Source organism: Erinaceus europaeus, chromosome 3 (genome assembly GCF_950295315.1).
Source record: "Erinaceus europaeus chromosome 3, mEriEur2.1, whole genome shotgun sequence".
Lineage (NCBI taxonomy): Eukaryota > Metazoa > Chordata > Mammalia > Eulipotyphla > Erinaceidae > Erinaceus > Erinaceus europaeus.
Genome location: NC_080164.1, coordinates 78,339,939 through 78,364,131, shown reverse-complemented (window position 1 = coordinate 78,364,131; position 24,193 = coordinate 78,339,939). Strand labels below are relative to the sequence as shown.

The 24,193-nt window shown below is 37.5% G+C and overlaps 1 protein-coding gene across 2 annotated transcripts in view; it reads left to right on the top strand.

The window, feature by feature from the left end:
* Positions 1 to 10,435, top strand: part of LRRTM4 (leucine rich repeat transmembrane neuronal 4) — an 839,426-nt gene extending 828,991 nt beyond the window's left edge. For both annotated transcript variants that reach the window (XM_007531182.3, XM_007531181.3), the window contains exon 3: positions 10,089 to 10,435. In XM_007531182.3, the coding sequence (XP_007531244.2) occupies positions 10,089 to 10,310 (222 nt within the window). In that variant the 3' untranslated portion in view covers positions 10,311 to 10,435. The remainder of the gene's footprint in view (positions 1 to 10,088) is intronic.
* Positions 10,436 to 24,193: the final 13,758 nt, after the last annotated feature.

Genomic DNA, 24,193 nt, shown 5'->3' with positions numbered 1-24,193 from the left:
TGATATAATTTACCTCATCTTGCTCTACAAGGCTTTACATCTTCCAGTGTATATACAGGGCTTGCGAAAGTAGTGATGGCTAACCCAGCTAGGATGCTTTAAGCCTAAGAACCTGCTCTGGAAAAAGCCTCTTTGTTTGGGTAGTGGAGGCTGTTCAATTTGATGCAGTCACATTTTAGTTTTGGTTTACATGCAACTGGACTTGGGCCATTGGAAATGCTTATAAAAATTAGATGGGAAAAAGTTCTGCCTATATTTGATAGTTTCTGTTCTAACACCCAAGCACATTCAATCAAAAAGATCAGTGTTTCCCTATGTACATAGCAGCACAATTTATCATAGTCAAAATCTGGAAGCAACCAAAGTGTTCAACAACAGATGAGTGGCTGAAAAAGTTGTGGTATATATGCACAATGAATACTACTCAGCTCTTAAGAATGATGAATTCACCTTCTTCACCTCATCTTGGGTGGAGATTGAAGTTAAGTGAGATAAGACAGAATGATAAGGATGAATATGGGATGATCTCATTCACAGAATGAAGCTGAGAAATAAAAATAGAAAGGGGAAACACAAAGTAGAACCTGGATTGGATTTGTTGTGTTGCAAGAAAGCAAAGGAACCAGGGGGTGATTGGAGTGCTTTCAGTTCCTGGAGCATGATGGTGGAAGAGAACCTAGGCTGAGGCTGAGAGTGTTTTTCAGAAAACTGAGATATTTCACCCATGTATCAACAACTGTATTTACTGTAAGCCATTAATCTCACTTAAAAAAAAAAACAACTCAAAAACTCAGTGTCACTGTCACTGTCACTGTATCCTCATCAAATGAAGCCACAACACAGTCATTATTTAATGCTAGGAAGAATGATTCATGGGGCAAGGTGGTGGTGCACCTGGTTGAATGTACATATTACAGTGCACAAAGACCCATGTTTAAGTCTCCAACTCCCATCTGCAGGGGGGGAATCTTGAGGAGTGGTATACCAGGACTACAGATATCTCTCAGTCTCTCTCCCTCTCTACTCCACCTCTAGATTTCTGGCTGTCTCTATCAAATAAATAAATAAAAATAAGTAAAATTATATATATATACATATATATATATATATGGTTCTTGAGAAGAGGCAGTGGAGATCATCTGTGCAATCTAGTACATCAAGAGCATGTAGGACCTGGGAAATGTCACAGTCATGTGTCTAATATGGTGGCGGAAACTCTGAGCCATATGTTTGACAATGACTTGCACAGATTATTAAATACAATTGCTGAGAGGACTTTGGTGACTTTTGTGCTTCTGACTTCTGTTTTCTTGAGGCCTAGTGGTGCTTTTGTTCTTTCCTTACTTTAACAGGTAAGAGCTTTTTGGTGTCCATGAATCAATTACGTCTTTCTTTTCCCTGACTAGTTCAATGATGTTCTATTCATTTTCATACAAATTCCTGGGGTAAATATAAATTTCTTAGTATCTTCTTACTCTCTATTTGTTCTACTTGCATACCAATGTAGAGAGTATATTAAAACTAAATTATACATTCACTCAACTACCACCTTTCATTTTTAATCAGTTTTATTTCCAATAAACCAAGTGCCCATCTTCCTAACAAGCAATTCAATTGCCTTGTAGTTCTCCTATGGATATGTATAATGGTACTTTCAAATGATTTGAATATTCAGGTACTACCCTTTAATTCTGATTATTAGAGACCAAATATCATTTAGGAAATTAAAATCAACTTTTTATGACTTAAATAGAAAGAACTCATACTGAAATGTGAACAATGTTCATGAAATGTTAATAAATAAGACTAATGATAGTCCATGGTAATTTTAGGATGATAAAGCTATTAAACCATTTATAGCTAATGCTAATACCTTTCAGAGAAGAAGGTAATGATATTGGAATGCCATGCTCATAAGAAAACTGAACTTCAAATGCCTTTTATAATCACATATATCAAAAGTCCATTTTATATTGCTTTTCACATTTACTATATAGATGATGTTCAGTTCTCATATTAAATGCAATTATTATGGATATAAAATTATAAAATCAGGGTTGGTTTGCAGACTTTTGAAGCTCCACATACCTTTCTCTAAGTCTGTCCTTCCTCCCCAGTTTAAGGTGTATGTCCTTTTATAGTACCTCCAGCATATTGGAAAAAAATACATATTAAGAGCAAAGGGTGAATGATGTTTTTAGAAAATCAGAACACAGAGTGAGAGTTCTAAGTTTCTGAATGCAAAAAGAACCTCCATTAATGAACCACTCTGTGACCTGTGTGTCCTTGTATTTCTAAATGGAAACTATAAAACAAAGGATATTTTGCATTTCCAGAAAAGATACTGCCAGAATTAAGTAAAACTAGAGTGGTAATATGTCATATATATATATATATATATATATATATATATATATATATATATATATTCTTTCTTCAAATCAGTGAGTGTTTTGAGATTTTGAGTGCTATCTGAAATTTATAAAGGAAAATGAAGTATCATTACTGTCCCCATTTGCAGAAGATTCACAGGAAACTCTGAGGATTAAAATCACTTACAATTAGTGATAATAATGGTTCTTCCCTTTTATAACCTACTTCACATTCTGTTACCAAAATGCCTTGATAGAAGTTTATATGACTATAGTTTATATGACTTAAATCCAGTTTAAAACATTCATATTCCTGAAAGAAACAAGTGACAGAATCTCACTGAAGTATAATATATTTGCTCATTGAGATTCCTTCATTCCATGTATTATTCCCATTATTTGTAAATAAAGTGCATTGGCTAATTGCAGTCAATGAGCAGTCAAGCATGTGAATGAGACCACCATAAAGTGCTGATGTTGTGTTGCGCTGTTGTGTTGTGCTACCGAATGAAGTTCATCAGAGAGTTGGTGGAGCACAGGGAGCATTTGAAAAAGCTCTAAGAATACATTTACAAAAATACCAAAACTACATGAAGGGAAACTTAAGTATACTTTGTTTTGAGTGTTGGAAAGGAAATAATGATACACACAGGGACCCAGGTGGTTAATGTACTGTACATTATTACTACAGATGACAGAGTCTCAGTCTTTTCTTCCACAGAAGCTGCAAAGTCAGTTGATTATAGAGTGCCCTACAGAATAGCCTGTAAGTAAATTAACAAACATCACAGATGCCCTTTCTAAGACTTCTAGTTCACATGACTTTTGATTTTTAGCTAGTGGACCACTGTGCAGGAGAAAGTTTCTCAGTGACTTTTACCTTACTACAGCTTTTAAATCAGTCTCAGATTAAAAAGGGAAAATGACAGTAACCCAGGATCATTGCAATTTAAAAAAGAAATGGTTTGACTATAATAAGTTTATGCCTGGGAATTTTCACCTGTATACAATTACACTACTACCAGTGGATTTATCCTCCTCTCTCCTTTCCTCTCTTTCTCCCTTCCTTTCTCCATTTTTCTAGATAGAGGATAGGCAAAGAAGACACACACACACACACACACGCACACACGCACGCACGCACGCACGCATGCACGCACACAGAGAAAGAGAAAGTGACAGAGGCACAGAGAGAAAGAAAGACACCACCACATCACAATTCCACCTACAAAGCTCGCCCCTTACAGGTATCCCATGTGGAAGCCAGTGTCAGGGCCTGTATCCGTGTCCATGTGCTCCAACAGATAAACCCATTCCCCATTACCCTCTTGATTTCTTAGATATGAAAAATGCTCCTTTTCATGACAGTTCAGTTTTAAGTATTTACCTGATTTCAGAGCTACTGGTTTTCATTTCTATGTTTATCTGACTCTCAGAAGAGTCTGCACATACAAATTTATAGATATTATTATCTATTTCTTGCAATGACTAGATAAGGACCATCCATGGTATATAATGCAGTGAACCAAATCCTAGCCCAGGATTAATATGCACTTTGACACTCTTTTAATAATTTGGTTACTTTGGAGGAAATGAGTCATTCCTTTAAATGAATGTGTGCAATAGTCTATGCCCAGTAAATGTCACCTGGGGATAATTTGGTGAACTTTTTATGTTTTCCAGTTTTACTGTTCCACCTGTTAATAGGAAAAGAGCTAAGAAAGGATTACTTAACTCTTAGGAAGGTTTTCATAAAAATTCTTCCTACTGAAATGTCAGAACGAAGTGGTTGCATTTCTATGCTTTTTCAGAATTTTGGTGTTCCCTAAGCCCAATCACAGATATCTTTACCTATTTGACACATAGTGAAATCCTATGAGGCTTCCAAAAATGGAACTGATGATAAACATTTCATTTCTGGTTCTGTCCTGAATTATAGGGAGACGTCTCTATGAAAACTAAAGAGGGGCCTGGTGGTGGCACACCTGGTTGAGTGTACCTGTTACAATGCTCAAGGACCCAAGTTCAAGTCCCCGGTCCCCACCTGCAAGGGGAAAACTTTGCAAGTGGTGAATCAGAGTTGCAGGTGTCTCTCTGTCTCTCTCCCTCTCTATCTCTTCCTTTCCCCTCAATTTCTGGCTGTCTCAATCCAATAAACAAATAAAGATAAAAAAATTAAAAAGAAAAAGACACTATAGAGTTGGACAGATCAAACTTTATATTTAGTATCTTACAGTTTGGTCATGTTTCTTGTAATTTATCTTTTATCTCTCTATCTGGATGTGAATTAATATCTTGAATCCAAAACATGTACAAAGTATAATTGTGAATAGTATGCACTTTTCAGATTCTTTTTGAGAGCATAACTACTTATTAAAGGTTATATCCACATTGAGTGTAATGAGAAATAATCTCTTATTAAGACTTGCTGAAAATAGTATTTGTTTTCTATCAGAAGCCACTGTGTCTCATCCAGAAAAACAAAGCAACCTATAATGGCTTAATTTTCTCAATTTCTCAAAGAAAAAAGAAAATAAAAAAAGAATAGCTGCTGTGAATTACATGAGTCAAGGTGAAAAAGCAGAATGAAAAGTTTATTTGTCTATTACATGTCTTTATTTCATTCATTCTTTACATTTTATTTTAAATGACATAGAATAAGGGAAATATAGAGAGGCAGAGATAAGGAAAGTAGCTCACAGTACTGTTTTAATACATGTGAGTCTCCCCCACCCCCTTACAAGTAGAGTACAAGGCCGTGAACCTGGGTCTTTGAGCATAGCAATGTCTGTGCTCTATCAGATGCATCACTGCTTGAACCTGATTCCAGGTTTTTATTTTTACTTATTTATTTTCATATAATAGAGTTGGGCCAGCAAGACAGCTCACATAAGAGAGTGCTTGCCTTGCTATTCAGGTAACCACAATTTTAGTCCAGACCTGACTCAGTGGGGAAAGTTTCTATGCTTTGGTGACTGTGTTCCTCACATTCTGTCACTGTCTCCCTTCCCATTTGAAAAAAAAAAAATAGAGAATTAAAACCCTAGAGATATAAAAAACAATACTGCTCCTTAAATCTCATAAGTTTGCAAAAGCATTGTTAATTCCTTTAGACTATAACTAAAATAGGCCTACTAACTACCTACAAAAAGGAGGAACCCCCCCCCAATTTATCATCTGCAGTATTCCAGCCTTTAGGTTCATGATTAATCAATCAGCTGTTTGGATTTATATGTTAACTGTCTGTACAGCCACCAGGTTCCAGATGCTAGCATAATGCTAACCAGACTTCCCTAGACAGACAACCCCACCAATGTGTCCTGGAGCTCTGATTCCCCAGAACCCTGCCCCACTAGGGAAAAAGAGAGCCAGGCTGGGAGTATGGATCTACCTGTCAATGCCCACGTTCAGCGGGGAAGCAATTACAGAAACCAGACCTTCCACCTTCTGCACCCCATAATGACCCTGGGTCCATATTGCCAGACGGATAAAGCATTGGGAAGCTATCAAGTGAGGGGATGGGATACGGAGTTCTGGTGATGGGAACTGTGTGGAGTTGTATCCCTCTTATCCTATGGTTTTGTCAGTGTTTCCTTTTTATAAATAAATGAATATATATATAAACAAATACAACACAAAAATGTGTGTCCTGACATGACTCTATACACGTTTCTGCATACACACAGATCTGAAGAGAAACTTTTATGAAATAACTTATCTTTGGTCTTATTCATAAACTATAGTTTGAGGGGCTCGGGCGGTGGCACAGTGGGTTAAGTGCATGTGGCGCAAAGCACAGGGATCGGCGTAAGGATCCCGGTTTGAGCCCCCAGGTCCCCACCTGCAGGGGAGTCGCTTCACAGGCAGTGAAGCAGGTCTGCAGGTCTCTATCTTTCTCTCCCCCTCTCTGTCTCCCCCTCCTCTCTCCACTTCTCTCTGTCCTATCCAACAACAAACAACATCAACAATGGCAATAATAATAACCACAACGAGGCTACAACAAGGGCAACAAAAAGGGGTAAAAATGGCCTCCAAGAGCTGTGGATTCTTGGTGCAGGCACCGAGCCCAGCAATAACCCTGGAGGAAAAAAAAAAAAAAATATATATATATATATATATATATATATAGTTTGATACATTCTTTTCTAGTTAATTCAATTGTAAATTAGTTTATTTGCATTCACTGAATTGATTTTATCACTTGCTAATGAATTGTGATTTATCATAGAAAACATTACTTTAATCTATATTTTTTTAAATCTCAGGAAGTGACTTTTATCTTAGTAATCACAGAGGTGTTGAAAACATAATTCTCATATACCCAGCAAGTGGAATTGTGTCAAAATTTCATGTAAAATATTAATGAGGATGCAAAGATGAAATCATACAACCTAGGCTGAAAAATAGTTGAATGATTTATATTATTAAAGGAAAAATTAATTCTGAAAATAATATTATAAAGTTAAATATAAGACTGAGTATCTTTTTTACCTATGACCAGTTAGGGTTAATTTTTCTAATGAATTATAAGACTATAATAACTTATCAATTTCTGATACTTATATAGAAAAAGTATCTATTATCCAGTGAGGAAATGGTCAGCCTCTCAGCTATTTTAACAACAACAATAAAAAATGTACATAAAGTAATGCTAACAATACTAGCTTACATCATGCAAAATCTGAAACACTCTGCTATAGTATGATAGACCCAGCAACTTAAGGAAATTACTGCCAAACAAAGGAAGATATTGGACTCATTAAACATCGTGGGTGGAACACTACTGTGAAGATGCACTTCAGAGGTTCCTAGTGCTAATGTCTCTGAGTTCACACAGTAGACATGCTGACAACCTTGCAAATGCTATAAAATAGAATCACTTACTATTCTTGAAAAGAAATACTATAGCCAAAATGGAGAGGTAGTGTGAGGTAACTTCCTAGTGCAAGAAGCAGCAAAGAGGAAGCCTACTATGGGAGCAATCTCCCAAATTTCCTCTGTATGTCCCTCCAGTACTTGGATTTATAAAGTTAGTACAGAGTAGCAAGTCACAATAATGTGGCTGGCAAAGTCTCCCATTCCAGCAACTGCAAAACTAAGACACCTATCATAGTGAGATAAAAATTGTGTCTTCAGCTCCCAGTAAAATGATAAAGAAAAAGGAGGAGGAGGAGGAGAAGTGGAAGAAGAAGGAAAAGAAGGAGGAGGAAAAGAAGAAGAAGAAGGAGGAGGAGGAGGAGGAGGAGGAGTTGGAGAAGGAAAGAAGAAGATGGAAGAAGAGGAAGAGAAGGAGAGAGAGAGGGAGAGGGAGAAGGAGAGGGAGAAGAAGATGAAGTAAGCCTGGAGTTGAGAGACTATGATGGTTATGCAGACTGTCATGCTATCTTCAGGGTGCCAGACTCAGTCTCCACCACCATCATAGGCCAGAACTGTACAGTGCTCTGGAGCAAAAAATAAACAAGGTAAAATAAGTGGAAGAATACTACAGTCTCTAAATTTATATGATAAGATGCTAAAGTGTTTTCAGTGTTATCATATACGCTCTTAAGACTGTCAGATTTAATATATTAGGTTGTGATGAAATGCTATAGCTTTGTATCAAGAGTTAAGCAAGCATCATTCCCCTTATTTTAAGCACAATACCTTTTTTCTTTGTCAGAAACGTGTGGCTGGATAACTAAATAAACACAGACACAGTATTACTATAGTTTAAATAGTGTTACCTTTTCATATTAAAGGGACATAGGGGGTAGAAAGCATAATGGTTATGCAAACAGACACTCATGCCCTAGGCTCTGAGGTCTCAGGTTTAATTCCCCACACCACCATAAACAAGAGCTGAGCAGTGCTCTGGTGAAAAAGAAATAAATCAATAAAGGGGTAAGTGTAGATCACTTTTAGGTCGACTGTTATTATTATTATTTTTTCTTCTTCAGAAAAACAGGTTTATTCAGAGCGGGGAAGCAAGTGGGGTGGGCCGGTGTATCAATCCTTCTTGGATGCTATCTTCCTCGTGGAGGCCAGCAAACTGCTCAGCTGCTTCCCTTAATGTTGGTGCAGATATGGGTGGTCACCTGCTTCTTGATGGACTTGAGCACCTGCTTGTCCTTGGAGACCTTGAGTAGCTCCACATCATGGTGCGGCATTGTGACCCTTGTTGAGGCCAATGACCATGAGGTAGTGCATGGCCATGGCACTGCTCTGCTCAGGCTGCCAAGGTGGAAGGCCAGGTCTACTATTCTAATATTGAACACACTTGCTTTGTTAATTTTAAGTAAAAAACATTACATATTATGAACACTACAACATGCTCACTTTTGTTATTCTAAGGTAATTTTTCTACAGAATTTATAGAATTACTATAAATAATCTACTAGAAATCGTGATTATTTTAAAATTTAACATGGATGATACATTCTCTTTTTAGATTTTTAATGATTTAATTATCTGCTTTTGAATAAACACAGAGAGAAATTGAGAAGGGATGGGGAGATAGAGAGGGAAACAGACACAGACAGCCCTGCTTCACCACCCCTGAAGCTTCCCCCTGTAGGTCGGAGGAGGGGCTTAAACCTGATTCCCTGCATACTGTAATGTGAGCACTTAACCAGATGTGTCACTGCCTGGCCTCTTAAGTGATGAATATTTATAAATACATATTTTAATTATTAATAAATATATGCTTAAGATAAAACCATAAATATACATTTGTAGTAGCATTTATAAAACAGGTTATATTATATATCCACTTTTGAAAATTAATACATTTTGCCAAATTAAAATAGATTGAAAACCCTCAATTTGTATTACCTTCATTCCAGTGTGTGAATATGTATATTTTAATTGTTTGTGTTAGTGCTGGGCTAGCATGGGGGTGCCTCTTCCCGGGTGCGTACTCTCTGGGTTGGAGAGAATGCTACCGGAGCCAGCCTGGGCTGCTACTCACTCAGCTATTTGAGAGAGATGACTCATGAACCAAGCTCGTGGTGAGGCAGTGCAATTCTTTATTGATCAGAGAGCCAAGGCTTTTAAAGGGCAGACCGGAAGTGGCAAGTCAGAAACAGAAATGGCTAGGAAAGGGGCGGAGAAAGGCAAAAGGGGCTGGAAAGGTAAGAACTTCCTTAGCAACTGTTACAGGTATTTAACTGGTAGTATTAATACCACCCTGTAGGCAGGGAGAGTCTTGATGTTTGAAAGAAGATAGATCAAAGGAATGGAATGGATGGGGATCTTTCAGGCAAAACAATGATTATGTAGATAGGCCATAGTATCAGGAATGCAGGGTGTTTTGTGAGGTTCCTCACAATTTCCCTACAGTGTTAGCAAGAAATTAAGTTGTTTCAAACTTTCAGTTATAGTGAGACACCTGCAACATTGTTTCACCTCTTGTGAAGCTTTCCCCTTACAGGTGGGGACCAGGGACTTGAACCTGAGTCTCTGAGCATTGTAACACACACGCTCAACCCAGTTCACCACCACCCAGCCCCAGTGCTGGCATATTTTTACACATGATTTCATATACAAAGTGTATACATATATATGCATGTGTGTATGATATTCAGTATAAAACTCTTAAATTTAAAAGTATCACTCTGTTTAATGCTTATTAATAATCAGTAGTCTAAATGAGGGCAAAATTCAATTCCTATAAGTGTCATCTTCTTATCTCTTCAGAGTGTATTTCAATGAAGCAATCTTTGTCTCTCTCACATCCAGATTCCACACCACGTGAAGCCATTGCCATATTACAGTTATGACCAGCCTGTGATGGGGTACTGCCAGGCTCACCAGCCACTCCACATCAACAAGGGCTATGAAGTGGTATCTACAGAACAAGACGAAAGCCCCAGAATGGAGCTCGGCCGTGACCACAGCTTCATAGCCACCATCGCCAGGTCGGCAGCGCCAGCTATTTACCTGGAGAGAATAACAAACTAATGAGCAGAGCCAACTCCGCATTGGGGGTGGGGTAGGGGGTAGGGTCTTTATCTCAAAGAAGAATTGGTATCTAAAAGTGCTCATTTAAGCCAGGTTATCATTCCTGTAAAACATTTATGGCCTAGAGGAAAAGGAAAAACAAAACAAAACAAAACTACTTAAAGAGGACGGTAGATGCACCTGCAACATAACCAGGGGCAGTGGACTTCCTTTAAGACATCTAAAAAAAAAATGCTTCTGGATGTAAATAGTTAAAGTGTCAAGTTCTTATCAAAATAGATTTCACCCTAGCAGCATATATGTTTGTTTGTATATTTGCTTTTTATACACTGCATGGTTCCTAGGCTGGAGAACCACAGGGGGTGGGGGGAGTACAGGGATGGGTGGGAAGTTGGGGAAACAATAGTTTTCCTTGTTAGGTGTGTATAACTCACAGAATTTCAGTTGTTTTCTCTCATTTTTTTTCTTTAACCTGCTATTTGTTCTTATTCTTTTTCTCTTTAATTATTTTATTTTGTTATTATTTGTTTTTGGTCAAGTGATTCCCTTTCTGTATATTAACATGGGTATTATTATTGTTGTTGTTGTTGTTGTCATTGTACCAAAATAAGATTTGCTTTATCACAGACGACAAGGTACAAAGTTGAGAAGTTTAACAAAACTACTGGAGTGAAACTGCAATAAAAAATGAGCAAATGATTCTCCAAGATACAGGATGTTCACAATGTAAGGAGTTCTGATTCTTTCCTATCGGCAGTTCTCACTATGAGCTACCACTCTGTAAGAAATCAGAGAGACGGTGCTATGAAGACCTCAATTTGAAAAGACCACCAGAAATAGTATCCAGTGGCCTATGACTATATAAAGGACAATGGCCAGGTGATCAATGAATGTTCTGCCAAGCCAACAAATTTCTAAACATAAGATGATATGTAACATTGCTTTTAAAATTAGTCATTACCTTTTGTGTAATTTTTTAGTCAATAAAAGGGAAATTGTCAGAAAAATAAATATATTATTTTGTGGTTGGTACACCACAGCCCATCTAATGTTGAATGTTTTATTTCTATTTTGTGAAATTTACATGAGATGATTTAACATTCTATTGCTATTACCAAGTGTCTTCTTTAGGTTCTGTACGCAAGAAGTAAGGCTCTATGAGGTGTATAAAAATACTATGAGCAGGGATCAGGCAGTAGTGCAGCAGGTTAAGTGCACATATGGCGGGAAGTGCTAGGACCAACTTAAGGATTATGGTTTGCGCCCCCAGCTCCCCACCTGTAGGGGGGATCACTTCACAAGCGGTGAAGCAGGTCTGCAGGTATCTATCTTTCTCTCACCCTCTCTGTCTCCCCTCCTCTCTCTAGATTTCTCTGTGTCTTATCCAACAACAACATCAATGGCAACAATAACAACAACAAAGGCAACAAAATGGGAAAAAAATCACCTCCAAGAGCAGTGCACTCCTAGTGCAGGCACTGAGCCCCAGCAAAAACACTGGAGGCAAAGAAAAAAAAAAAAAAAATATATATATATATATATATATATATATATATATATATATATATATAATGGGTGGATGGTGGGAGGGAGATGGGCAGGGTGGAAGACCTTGGCACACCCCATTAAGCGCACATAGTAATAAAACAAGGACCCAAGCAAGGATACGGGTTCGAGTCCCCGGCTCCCCACCTACAGAGAAAACAAGCTTCAAAACCGTTCTGTGTGTGTCTTTCTGTCTCCTTCTCTATCTGCCCTCCCCTATCAAGTTCTCTCTGTCCTATCCAATAAAATGGGGGGGGGGATGACCACCAGGAGCCGTGTATTTGTAGTGGGGGCACTGAGCAACAGCAATAAACCTGGATGCAAAAGATAGATAGATAGATAGATAGATAGATAGATAGATAGATGATAGATAGATAGATAGATAGATAGATAGATAGATAGATAGATAGATAATAGTCACTATAATAATTTACAACTATAGGGGGTTAGCTGGTAGTGCAGCATGTTAAGCACACATGGCTCCAAGGGCAAGGGCCAGCATAAGGATACCACTTCGAGGTCCCGGCTCCCCACCTGCATGGGAGTCGCTTCACAGGTGATGAAGCAGGTCTGCAGGTGTCTTTCTCTCCTGCTCTCTGTCTTCCCCTCCTCTGTCCTATCCAATAACAACAACATCAATAATAAAAACAATAATAATAACCACAAGAACAATAAAAAAACAACTAAGGCAACAAAGCAGGGGAAAAAATAGCCTCGTAGAGCAGTGGATTCGTGGTGCAGGCACCTAGCCCCAACAACACTGGAGGCAAAAATAAATAAATAATTGACAACTATATTTAGCAAGATATGATGTAACAGCTAAAATTATATAGCAATACAAGATAAAGGTGGGGTAAAAATATACATAGAATTGTTAGAGGTGTTACCATATTTCAGGAGAGAACTGTGTGGAAATTGTTATTTAAAATAAGTGATGTGCTCACCCTCATTTTAACAAAGTATAGGCCTATATCAGCTGACTCATTTTCACTTGACTCCCTTAGTGTTGTATGCTCTGTCCCAAGACCTCTTTTGGTTCAGTTTTTTATATCAGTCTCAATATAGTCATTGAAACTATTAGCCTAGGTTTCCTTTGATTTTACTTTACTTTATTACATTTTATTACCACCAACTTTGTCTCTAGGGATTAGAACCTATACAATGATGACACTCACTCGGTAGCAAGTTCTTTTTTCTTTTTTTTTTTTATTCAATAAGACAGTAAGAAATAGAGGAGGGAGAAAAAGCAAGGAGGAAGAATAAAGAGACACTTGCAGCAATGTTTCACCCCTCTTGAAGATTCCTACTTTCAGGTAAGGAGAAGGGGTTTGGACTTGGGTTCATTTACATAGTAATATGTTTATTCAATTAGGTGTGTTAGTGCCCAGCACCATAGTTCTAGTTTTAAAATAAAATATAATTTTGGAACTTATTTTATTCTACATTAGGCCAAGTTTTGTATCCTGAACAGTACTAATATGTGTTAGTATTAGTGGGGCTTTCAGAAGAGGTAGGATGATAGCTGACATCCAACTAATTCCAAACTTTAGTAAATAGCAAAATAGAAACCTTTCTTAAATGTTATTTTATTAGTGATTCCACATAATTCCCACCACCAGAGTTCCCTATACCATCTCCTCCATTGGAAAATTTTCTGCTCTTTATCCCTCTGTGAGTATGGACCAAAGATCTTTATGGGGAGCAGAAGTTGGAAGGTCTGGCTTCTATAATTTCTTCTCCAGTGAACATAGGTGTTGGCAGGTATATCCATACCCCCAGCCTGTTTTTGACTTTTCCTAGTGGGGTAGGTCTCTGGAGAGATGAGGTTCTAGGACACATTAGTGAGGTCTGCTCAAAGAAGTCAGGATGGCTTCATGGTAGATCTGCAATTTGATGGCTGAAAGGCATTAAAATGTAAAACATTACAAATTGCTTAATAATCAGGAACCTAAAGGTAAGAATATAGCAGATGAGATTTGGTATTTTCAGGTTATAAGAGGCTAGCAAGTCTATTTTAAGTATATCCCAAAAGGCCTGGGACTTTATTAATTTATAAAAGAAACATTTGAATCCTCTCATATGATAATGAAATTGTATAGAGAACTGGACAAGTTATTTTTATCTCACACACTTTGTTTTACTACTACCATTTTTAGCAGGGCTTTAATTAAAATTATCTTTTAATTGATAAAATATTGTATCATACTAAAAGTAGTTCATCCAAAGTCATTGTTCACATTGGATCACAGGACTATTTCTGTTACATTCTGGTAACTTCTCTGTTAACATTTATAATCTGATTTGTATCCCATTTCCCAATTATTAAAGCTAAAGTACTGAATTAACAGTTAAAAAGTTAAAGATGATAATTTAGTGGCATGATTTTTTTTTATTGATAATGATCTTGATAAACCAGTGGATTAGCTCACTTGGATAGTGTGTTGCTTTGCTATGAGCACACCCAGGTTTAAGGTCAGCCCTCACTGCATTGAAGGAGGCTTCCATGTAGTGTTTACTTTCATTTTATCTTTCTACTTCTCTGTCTCTATATAAAACTAATAGTGATTATTTTTGCATATTATATGTTCTATATAGTATAAATTGTCAAATTATACATATGTATTCATATTTAGCAGAATAGTTTGGGTTTATGCTCAGATCACACCTACTTATCCATCATTTACTACACTACAATCTAACTTGAGGCAATTTACTAGGGATTCTGCTTGAAAAATCCTTACCAAAGTTGGTTTCAGTCACTTGTGCATTCTGTTTAATCTCGAGTGTTATAAGCAGAAGATTCTTACATTGATGAAATCCTTCATGGCACCTAAAACTCCCATATTTTAGCCAATATTTCTCTCAATTCTAATGTGAAAGCAGGCTTATGAAAATCTTAGGTTCTCTGAACATGAACACATTTAAAATTATATTAATTATAGAATAAATTTATACTGAGTGACTTATGCTTAAATAAAGATAAACACAAATAAACAAAAGTTACCAGACCAACTTTAGCTAAGTAGTTTTAAAAAGATCCTTAACTGAAAAAACCCAGGGAGGGGTCAATGACATTTTTTATTTTATTTTAAAAGACAGTATCTTGAAAAAAATAGTGATGCTCCAAGAAAGTAATTAGGAGCTTATTATGGAAATATTGATCCTCCAAGTCAATTTCAATCATATATATGCTGAAAGCCTGATATAGTAAATGGGAAATCAAGGCTTCTTTATTCAGCCTTCTTTAGACTAAATTGCTATCTGGATTCCTAAATTCTAAGGAGTGAACTTATCTATGCATGATAATATCACTATCATTCGTGTTTACTCAAATACTTTTCCATGAAAACTGATTGCCCCAGAATTCATACAATATTGATGGAACTGGAAGGGCTCATACCTAGTGAAACAATTTGGAAGAAGAGAACTGCAGAATAACCTTGTTCATGTGTGGGATTTTTAAAGCAAAGCAAGGTAACAGAAATGGTGAGATGTATAATAATCTTTGGCCTGTGTCTGTCTGCAGGTCTGGCTTGAGTAAAGGAGAGGGGAGGGCTTATAGATAGATGGTAGCCCAATGTTAAGCCTGGGAGAAAGTACACTTTAGTGGTGAGTCTGGTAGGGATATCTGAAATTATATTCTTGAGACAGTAATTCTCAAGAGTTTTGTAAAACAACATTTTCCCAACAAAAGGGTTTATTAAAAAAAGCGAACACATATGTTCTGCTTCACTTCTATGCTAGTATGCTGACAAAAGTATAAATATTTGGTGGTCTAAAAATAGATGCTGCCAAGATGCCAACTGGACTTCCCTGGGCAGATGACCCCACCAGTGTGACCTAGAGCACTGCTTCCCCAGAGCTCTGCCCCACTAGGGAACAAGAAAAGTATGTTCTTTAAAAAAAAAAGTGTGTATATATATTTCCATGTTTACATATAGTATAATGTACTCCTACTCTTGAACTGTACAACAGCTTTATTAAATGAAAGACTCTCTATATTTTAATTTCTATAATAATAAATCAAATGTCATATTAACACATTTATCTGGTTTAAATGAGAGTGAATAATTAAAATGATAAGAAATGGTATGAGGAATAGAAAATTGAATCTCCATATATGACATTTCTCTTCCCTTGTATGAAATTAGACCTATTGTGTCTACTTTAAAGCAGTGGGACAAAAGGTAGTAAATCACTAAATAACACACAGAAATGCAGTGTGCATTTGTTATTTGAGTTAAAAAAAAATCTTGACGAGTTACAAGCCTTAGGCTTTGTCATTCATTTTTCTGTGTTTTCTAGTACAGAGATCCCCCTGAGATAAGAAATAAGAATCCTGGTGAGAATAAGAGATGAGAGGGCCAATCACAGGTCTTGATTTATCTTAAGTCATTTCCATACAAGACCCAGGCTTTCCATTACAGGTTTTAAAACAAATTTTAAAATTACTATGACTGTTATTTTCCATTACAGTCTATTTTTCAAACTGACATTGTGAAAAAAAAAATACATGAAACTAAGGTTAGACATGAGCTCAGACTTCTGTATATGTTAAGAATGTTACCCTGGGAGTAGGGCCTAGCGCAGAGCGTTAAGCTCAGGTGGCGCAAAGTGCAAGGACCTGTGTAAGGATCCTGGTTCCAGCCTCCGCTTCCCCACCTGCAGGGGAGTTGCTTCACAAGCGGTGAAGCAGGTCTTCAGATGTCTATCTTTCTCTCCCCCTCTCTCTCTCTTCCCCTCCTCTCTCCATTTCTCTCTGTCCTATCCAACAACAACGAAGACATCAAAAGCAACAACAACAACAATAACTACATCAATAAAACAACAAGGACAACAAAAGGGAATGAATGAATGAATGAATGAATGAATGAATGAATGAATGAATAAATAAATAAGAAAAGGGAGAGAAGGGTTAATATTGTAGCAGGACCATTTATGAAGTTTTTCTCTTATACATTGGGTCCAGGAACTTGAAGCTGGGTCCTCATGCATGGTAGTGTTTTTGCTCTCCTGAATGTACCAACATCTGATGAGGCATTTTAGTAATATTTTTAAGGAGAAAAAAAGTGAGAGGAAATTCTCAAATTGGCTTTGCATAACTACCACAGTATGTCTTGTACAAATGGGATATAATGCCAGTAACCACAGAGGAAAGCTGTATATCCCTTCAGCTGTCCTCAGTAGTTACAAATATGGTAAACCTTACAATAATTCCTATGATACAGATATTTTTATTCCCAACTGCATTGGATTGTACAATTTTAACTGAGATGGTTGTCATTTCAAAACTATAAAGTTAGTTTCCAAAAGAGTACAGTTGGGATCAACTTGTATACTTAATGAAAGCCTCAGGTTAATTAGGGGCACACTCATGGAAGAGAAACAGTTTTTGGTGTAGTCATAGACTACTAATATCTATGAATATAACTTTCTAAAAGATAGTCTTATTTTTTAAAAAAATAACATTCAAATTTTCATCACAGTTGTAATACATTTTATCAAAGTATATTATGCTGACAGTAGAATGAATACCAAATTCTACATAAGCTGAGTATTTCCATTCTTAATATTTTATCGTGATTCAAACAAAACAGGGATACTGGGTTTATTTACAATTTTCAATTTACCTAGAACACAATAAGTTGAGTACTGAAATACTGAAAATTGTAAGGGATTTATGGAATAAATTGGAGGATTTTAGAATAAAGAAGAGATTGACCACAGTGGAGTAAAACTAACATTTAACAACAAACAGAATATTATTAAAAGTCACAGAATCTGGAAACTAAACAACATACTGCTTAAGAACCACTGGGTCAGAGAGACACTCAAGCAGGAAACACAAATGTTCCTGAAAACAAATGAAAATGAAGACACAACCTATCAAAATATTTGGGACATGGCTAAAGCAGTACTGAGAGGGAAACTCATAGCCATACAATCACATATTAAACAACAAGAAAAAACCCAAATAAACAACCTTATTGCACACCTTAAGGACTTAGAGTAAGAGGAACAAAGGAACCCTAAAGCAACCAGAAAGAAAGAAATCACTAAAAGTAAAGCAGAAATAAACAACATCGAAAATAAGAGAACCATACAGAAGTTATCAATGAAGTCAAATGTTGGTTCTTTGAAAAATTAAACAAGATTGACAAACCCCTAGCCAGACTAACTAAACAAAAAGGGAGAAGACTCAAATTTATAGAATTGTAAACGATAGAGAAGATATCACAACTGACACCATAGAAATCCAGAAAATTATGTGAGACTTCTATGAAGAACTATATGCCACCAAGCTAGAAAATCTGGAAGAAATGGAAGAATTTATAGAAGCATATGCCCTTACAAAACTGAACCAAGACAAACTACAAAACCTAAATGCACCAATCACAGACAAAGAAATCAAAACTGTTATTAAGAATCTACCCAACAACAAAAGTCCTGGACCAGATGGCTTCACAAACGAATTCTACAAAACCTTCAGGAAACAGTTAATACCCATACTCCTAAAGTTTTTCCATAAGATTGAAGAAACAGGGACACGCCCTTCCACTTTCTATGAAGCCAAGTATCACTCTGATACCCAAAGCAGATAGAGACACAACAAAAAAGGAAAACTACAGACCAATATCTCTGATGAACATAGATGCCAAAATATTAAACAAGATCTTGGCCAACCAAATACAAGAACACATTAAAAAAAATTGTTCATCATGACCAAGTGGGATTCATCCCAGGAATGCAAGGCTGGTTCAACATCTATGAGTCAATCAATGTCATCTACCACATCAATAAAAGCAAAGCCAAAAACCACATGATTATCTCAATAGATGCAGAGAAAGCCTTTGACAAAATCCAACACCCATTCATGCTCAAAACTCTACAAAAAATGGGAATAGATGGGAAATTCCTCAAGATAGTGGAATCTATATATAGCAAACCTACAGCCAACATCATACTCAATGGACAGAAGTTGAAAGCATTTCCCCTCAGATCAGGGACTAGACAGGACTGCCCACTGTCACCGTTACTCTTCAACATAGTATTGGAAGTTCTTGCCATAGCAATCAGGCAAGAGAAAGAAATCAAAGGACTACAGATTGGATGGGGAGAAGTCAAGCTCTCACTATTTGCAGATGATATGATAGTATACATAGAAAAACCAAAAGAATACAGTAGAAAACTACTGGAAGTTATTCGGCAATATAGCAAGGTATCAGGCTATAAAATCAGTGTACAAAAAACAGTGGCATTTCTCTATGCAAACACTAAAACTGAAGAAGAAGGCATCCACAAACTACTCCCATTCACTGTTGCAACAAAATCAATAAAATACCTAGGAGTAAAGCTGACCAAAGAAGTGAAAAACTTGTCTACTGAAAACTATAAGTCACTCTTCAAGGAAATAGAAACTGATACCAAGAAATGGAAAGACATCCCATGCTCATGGATCGGAAGAATAACTATCATCAAAATGAGTATTCTCCCCAGAGCCATATACAAATTTAATGCGATACCCATCAAAGGTCCACCAAGCTTCTTTAAGAAAATAGAACAAACACTACATTCATTTATCTGGAACCAGAAAATACCTAGAATTTCCAAAACCATCTTGAGGAAAGAAACAGAAACAGAGGCATCACACTCCCAGATCTTAAACTATATTATAATGCCATCATCATTAAAACAGCCTGGTACTGGAACAAAAATAGGCACACAGACCAGTGGAACAGAATTACAAGCCCATCTTTGGAAATCATCTTTGATAAGGGGGCCCAAAGTATTAAATGGAAGAAGGAGGCTCTCTTTAATATATGGTGCTGGAAAAACTGGGTTATAACATGCAGAAGAATGAAATTGAACCACCTTATCTCACCAGAAACAAAAATCAACTCCAAATGGATCAAAGATCTGGATGTCAGACCGGAAACTATCAAATACTTAGAGGAAAACATTGGTAAAACATTTCCCCACCTACACCTCAAGGACATCTTTGATGAAACAAACCCAGTTGCAAGGAAGACTAAAGCAGAAACAAACCAATGGGACTAGATCAAATTGAAAAGCTTCTGCACAGCCAAAGAAACTATCACACAAGCAAAGAGACCCCTCACAGAATGGGAGAAGATCTTCACATGCCAAACATCAGACAAGAGACTAATCACCAAAATGTGAGAACTCAGCAAACTTAGCACCAAAAAAGCAAATTACCCCATCCAAAAATGGGCAGAGGATATGAACAAGACATTCACTTCAGAGGAGATCCAAAAGGCTAATAAACATTTGAAAAACTGCTCCAGGTCGCTGATTGTCAGAGAGATGCAAATAAAGACAACACTAAGATACCACCTCACTCCTGTGAGAATGGCATACATCAAAAAGGACAGCAGCAACAAATGCTGGAGAGGCTGTGGGGACAGAGGAACCCTTCTACACTGCTGGTGGGAATGTAAATTGGTCCAGCCTCTCTGGAAAGCAGTCTGGAGAACTCTTACAAGGCTAGACATAGACCTTCCATATGACCCAGTAATTCCTCTCCTGGGGATATACCCCAAGGATTCCATAATGCCCAACCAAAAAGATGCGTGTACATCTATGTTCATAGCAGCACAATTCATAATAGCTAAAACCTGGAAGGAACCCAGGTGCCCAACAACAGCTGAGTGGCTGAGAAAGCTGTGGTACATATACACAATGGAATACTATGCAGCTATTAAGAACAATGAGCCCACCTTATCTGACCCATCTTGGACAGAGCTAGAAGGAATTATGTTAAGTCCTCTAATTCAGAAAGATAAAGATGAGTATGAGATGTTCCCACTCATCAAAAGAATTTGAGAAAGAAGAACAGAAAGGGAAACTAAAAGCAGGATCTGATTAAATCGAATTCAGGGCACCAATGTAAAACACTGTGGCGAAGGGGAGGGTAGCCATTGGGCTTCCCAGCAGGAAGGGGGGTTAGGGGGGTTGGGGGATGAGACATAGTCTTTTGGTGATGGGAGTGGTGTTTATGTACAATACTATTAATGTGTAAACATCATATAAACCACTATTTAATTAATATGAGAGGCGAAAAACTGATGATATGTCTAGAACTTCTTAAAACACAGACTGAGTCTTTTTAATACATAGGCTGCCTTTGATATGTTCTCTCCCAAAAGTCTAGACCAGGGAGAACAGAAGCAACTGACAGCACAGCTATATACAAGATGCTGGGTACTATACCCCAAACCCTATCAAAGGGACTTTCCAAAGTTAACCCTATCACCAAATAATGTGATGATAACAATAACTATCCATTGTCTTCTTGAACCCTAAGACAACAGGAACCTCACATTTCCACTATAGAGCCTATATTTCCCCCAGTCCTGGAACCTTAGCATGGGGTCCACTTTTCTGCATGCTGCTCTCAATTCAAATCAAATAATATTGCATCCACGGATCTCAACCTAATCAACACAACGAGTGCCACCCCAGCATGCTTCACTTCAGACTGTGACCAGAGACTTCAGGTGTGGAATGACAACCCTAATTCCATTCAAGGTGTTCCACTCCCCAATAAAGTCCCCAAACCTAGATATAGTCTAGGTCCCCTTAGATAGAGCATAGGTTCACCCGTGCACATAAACTAGGGGGAAAATATTATACCTGAAAGCAGAAGTACACAAGAGCATGCAGGGAATATCCCCAACACTTCATCTGCACTATTACAGTCTTTAGGTCCATGATTGTTCAACAATTTGTTTGGCTTTGTATGTTAACTCTCTTTTCAGCCACTGGGTTCCGGATGCTGACTAGACTTCCCTGGACAGCGGACCTCATCAATGTGTCAGTACACTGGAGCGCCACTTCCTCAGAGCCCCACCCTACTAGTGAAAGAGAGAGGCAGACTGGGAGTATGGATCGACCAGTCAACGCCCATGTTCAGCAGGGAAGCAATTACAGAAGCTGGACCTTCCACCCTCTGCAACTCACAACAACCCTGGATCCATACTTCCAGAAAGATAGAGAATGGGAAGGCTATCAGGGGAGGGGGTGGGTTGTGGAGATCGGGTTATGGGAATTGTGTGGAATTGTACCCCTCTTATTCTATGGTTTTGTTAATGTCTCCTTTCTTAAATAAACAAAAAAAGTAAAAAAAAAAAAAGAATAAAGAAGAGATCACACATTGTCCGGGAGGTGGCGCAGTAGATAAAACATGGAACTCTCTTGGGAGTAGGGTGGTGCAAAGTGCAAGGATCTGCGTAAGGATCCTGGTTCGAGCCCCCAGCTCCCCACAATAACTATAACAATAAAAAACAACAAGGGCAACAAAAGGGAATAAATAAATGAATAAATATTAAAATAAAAGAAACATTGAACTCTCAAGCATCAAGTCCTGAGTTCAGTCCCAGGCATCACATGTAGCAGAATGTACCAGAGTGTCTGGTTCTTTGACTCTTTCCTCTTATCTTTCTTACTGATTAATAAATAATATATTTAAAAAAGAGAGATCACAGCAGGGAAAAACTTTTCTGACTCCCATGACTTGAGATGATTACAACAGAAATAGTGGTAATGAGTTTTCTCCTTTTTTCAGATTGGAAAAAAAAAAATCAAGGGTCATAGTATAAGATGGTATCTTCTAGTTAGATGTACTCTGACATTCAATCACTATTTAATAAACATTATATATTCCAGACAATAACCTCATTCTATTAAAGATTATACCTTCAAAGCATATCAAGTTTGCATATATATGTTACATATATTATAATACAGTAGTTATGAATGAAAGTATTAAACACACTGATTTTGGCATTGGTAGAAGGCTTGTTGAAAGGAGCCTGGAGCCCAGTTAGGACTCTACTAAAATGCAGCATTTCTTATAAAGAAAATATCACATGGAATAAAAGCTACAAAACAATTACAAGGACAATTAAGGGGGCTGGGTAATGGCACATGTGGTGGAACACACATGCTACAATGAGCAAGGACCAGGCCAGGTGGTGGTGCACCTGGTTAAGTGCTCACATTATAGTGTGCAAGGACCCAGGTTCAAGCCTCTGCTCTCTAACTGAAGGGGGGAGGCCTCATGAGTGTTGAAGTAGGGCTGCAGATTTCTCTCTATCTCTCTCCCTCGCTATCTTCACCATACCTCTTGATTTCTCTCTGTCTCTACTCAATAATAAATAAAAAATAAGATTTTAAAAAAATGAGCAATGACCCCCCCACACACACATTCAAGTCCCCAGTTCCCACCACAGGGGGGAAGCTTCACAACTGATGAAGCAGTACTGTAGATGTCTCTTGGTCTCTCTCCCTCTCTATCCCCCTTCCTTCTCAGTTTCTGTCTCTAATACATACATACATACATAATTTAAGAGCAATTTAGATTCATATAATATTTATTATGTACCACACTACTCCAAATATTTCACATTTAATGACTTGTAACAATTCTTTATATAAAGTAAGCATGCTTACTACTGTCTGTTCCATTTTTTGCATGAAAAAGGAATTAATTAAAGTAGTAAGTCAGAGGTGGGGGCTGGGTGGTAGTGCACCAGGTTAAGTATACATAGTACAAAACTCAAGGAACAGCGATAGGAACGGTGCAAGGATCTTGGTTCCAGCCCCCAGTCCCCACTGGCAGATGTCTATCTTTTTCTCCATCTCTCTGTCCTTCCTCTATAAATGTCTCTCTGTCCTATCCAACAACAAGGACAAGAAATTTGTAGTGCAGGCACTGAGCCCTAGTGATAACCCTGGAGGCAAATAAAAAAGAGAAACATGGTGCAAAATCCTAACATTTCTTCATAAGACCTTTTTAAATATAATTTTTATTTATAAAAAGGAGGAGACATTGGCAAAAACCATAGGATAAGAGAGGTACAACTCCACACAATTCCCACCACCAGAACTCTGTATCCATCCCCTAGACCTTTTAACTGTTCTATACGGATTCTTTTATCTTTTACCTCTCTCTTTCTTTCTCTCCCTCTCTCTCTCTCTCTCTCTCTCTCTTTCTCTCTTTTCCCTTTCTTTTCTCTTGTCATTGTTGAAGCTTTCCTGCTCTAGGCCAACTTTTTTAGATATAAAGAAAGACAGGGACAGAACCAGAGAGAAAGAGACAGTACCCATCGGTGTCCTAGTACTCCCCTGTCATGTACTGGTCTGGAAACTTGGTGACTTGCACCCTAATGTAGGAGCCCTCCCGTGCAAATCATTACATATGAGAGATATTTAGGAAGTTGAATGAACAACATTGCATAATTATAAATAAAAATAACTCACAAAATGAGACATACTGAGAATAGTTGTCATGTACCTTTCTGGAACAACAATGAACA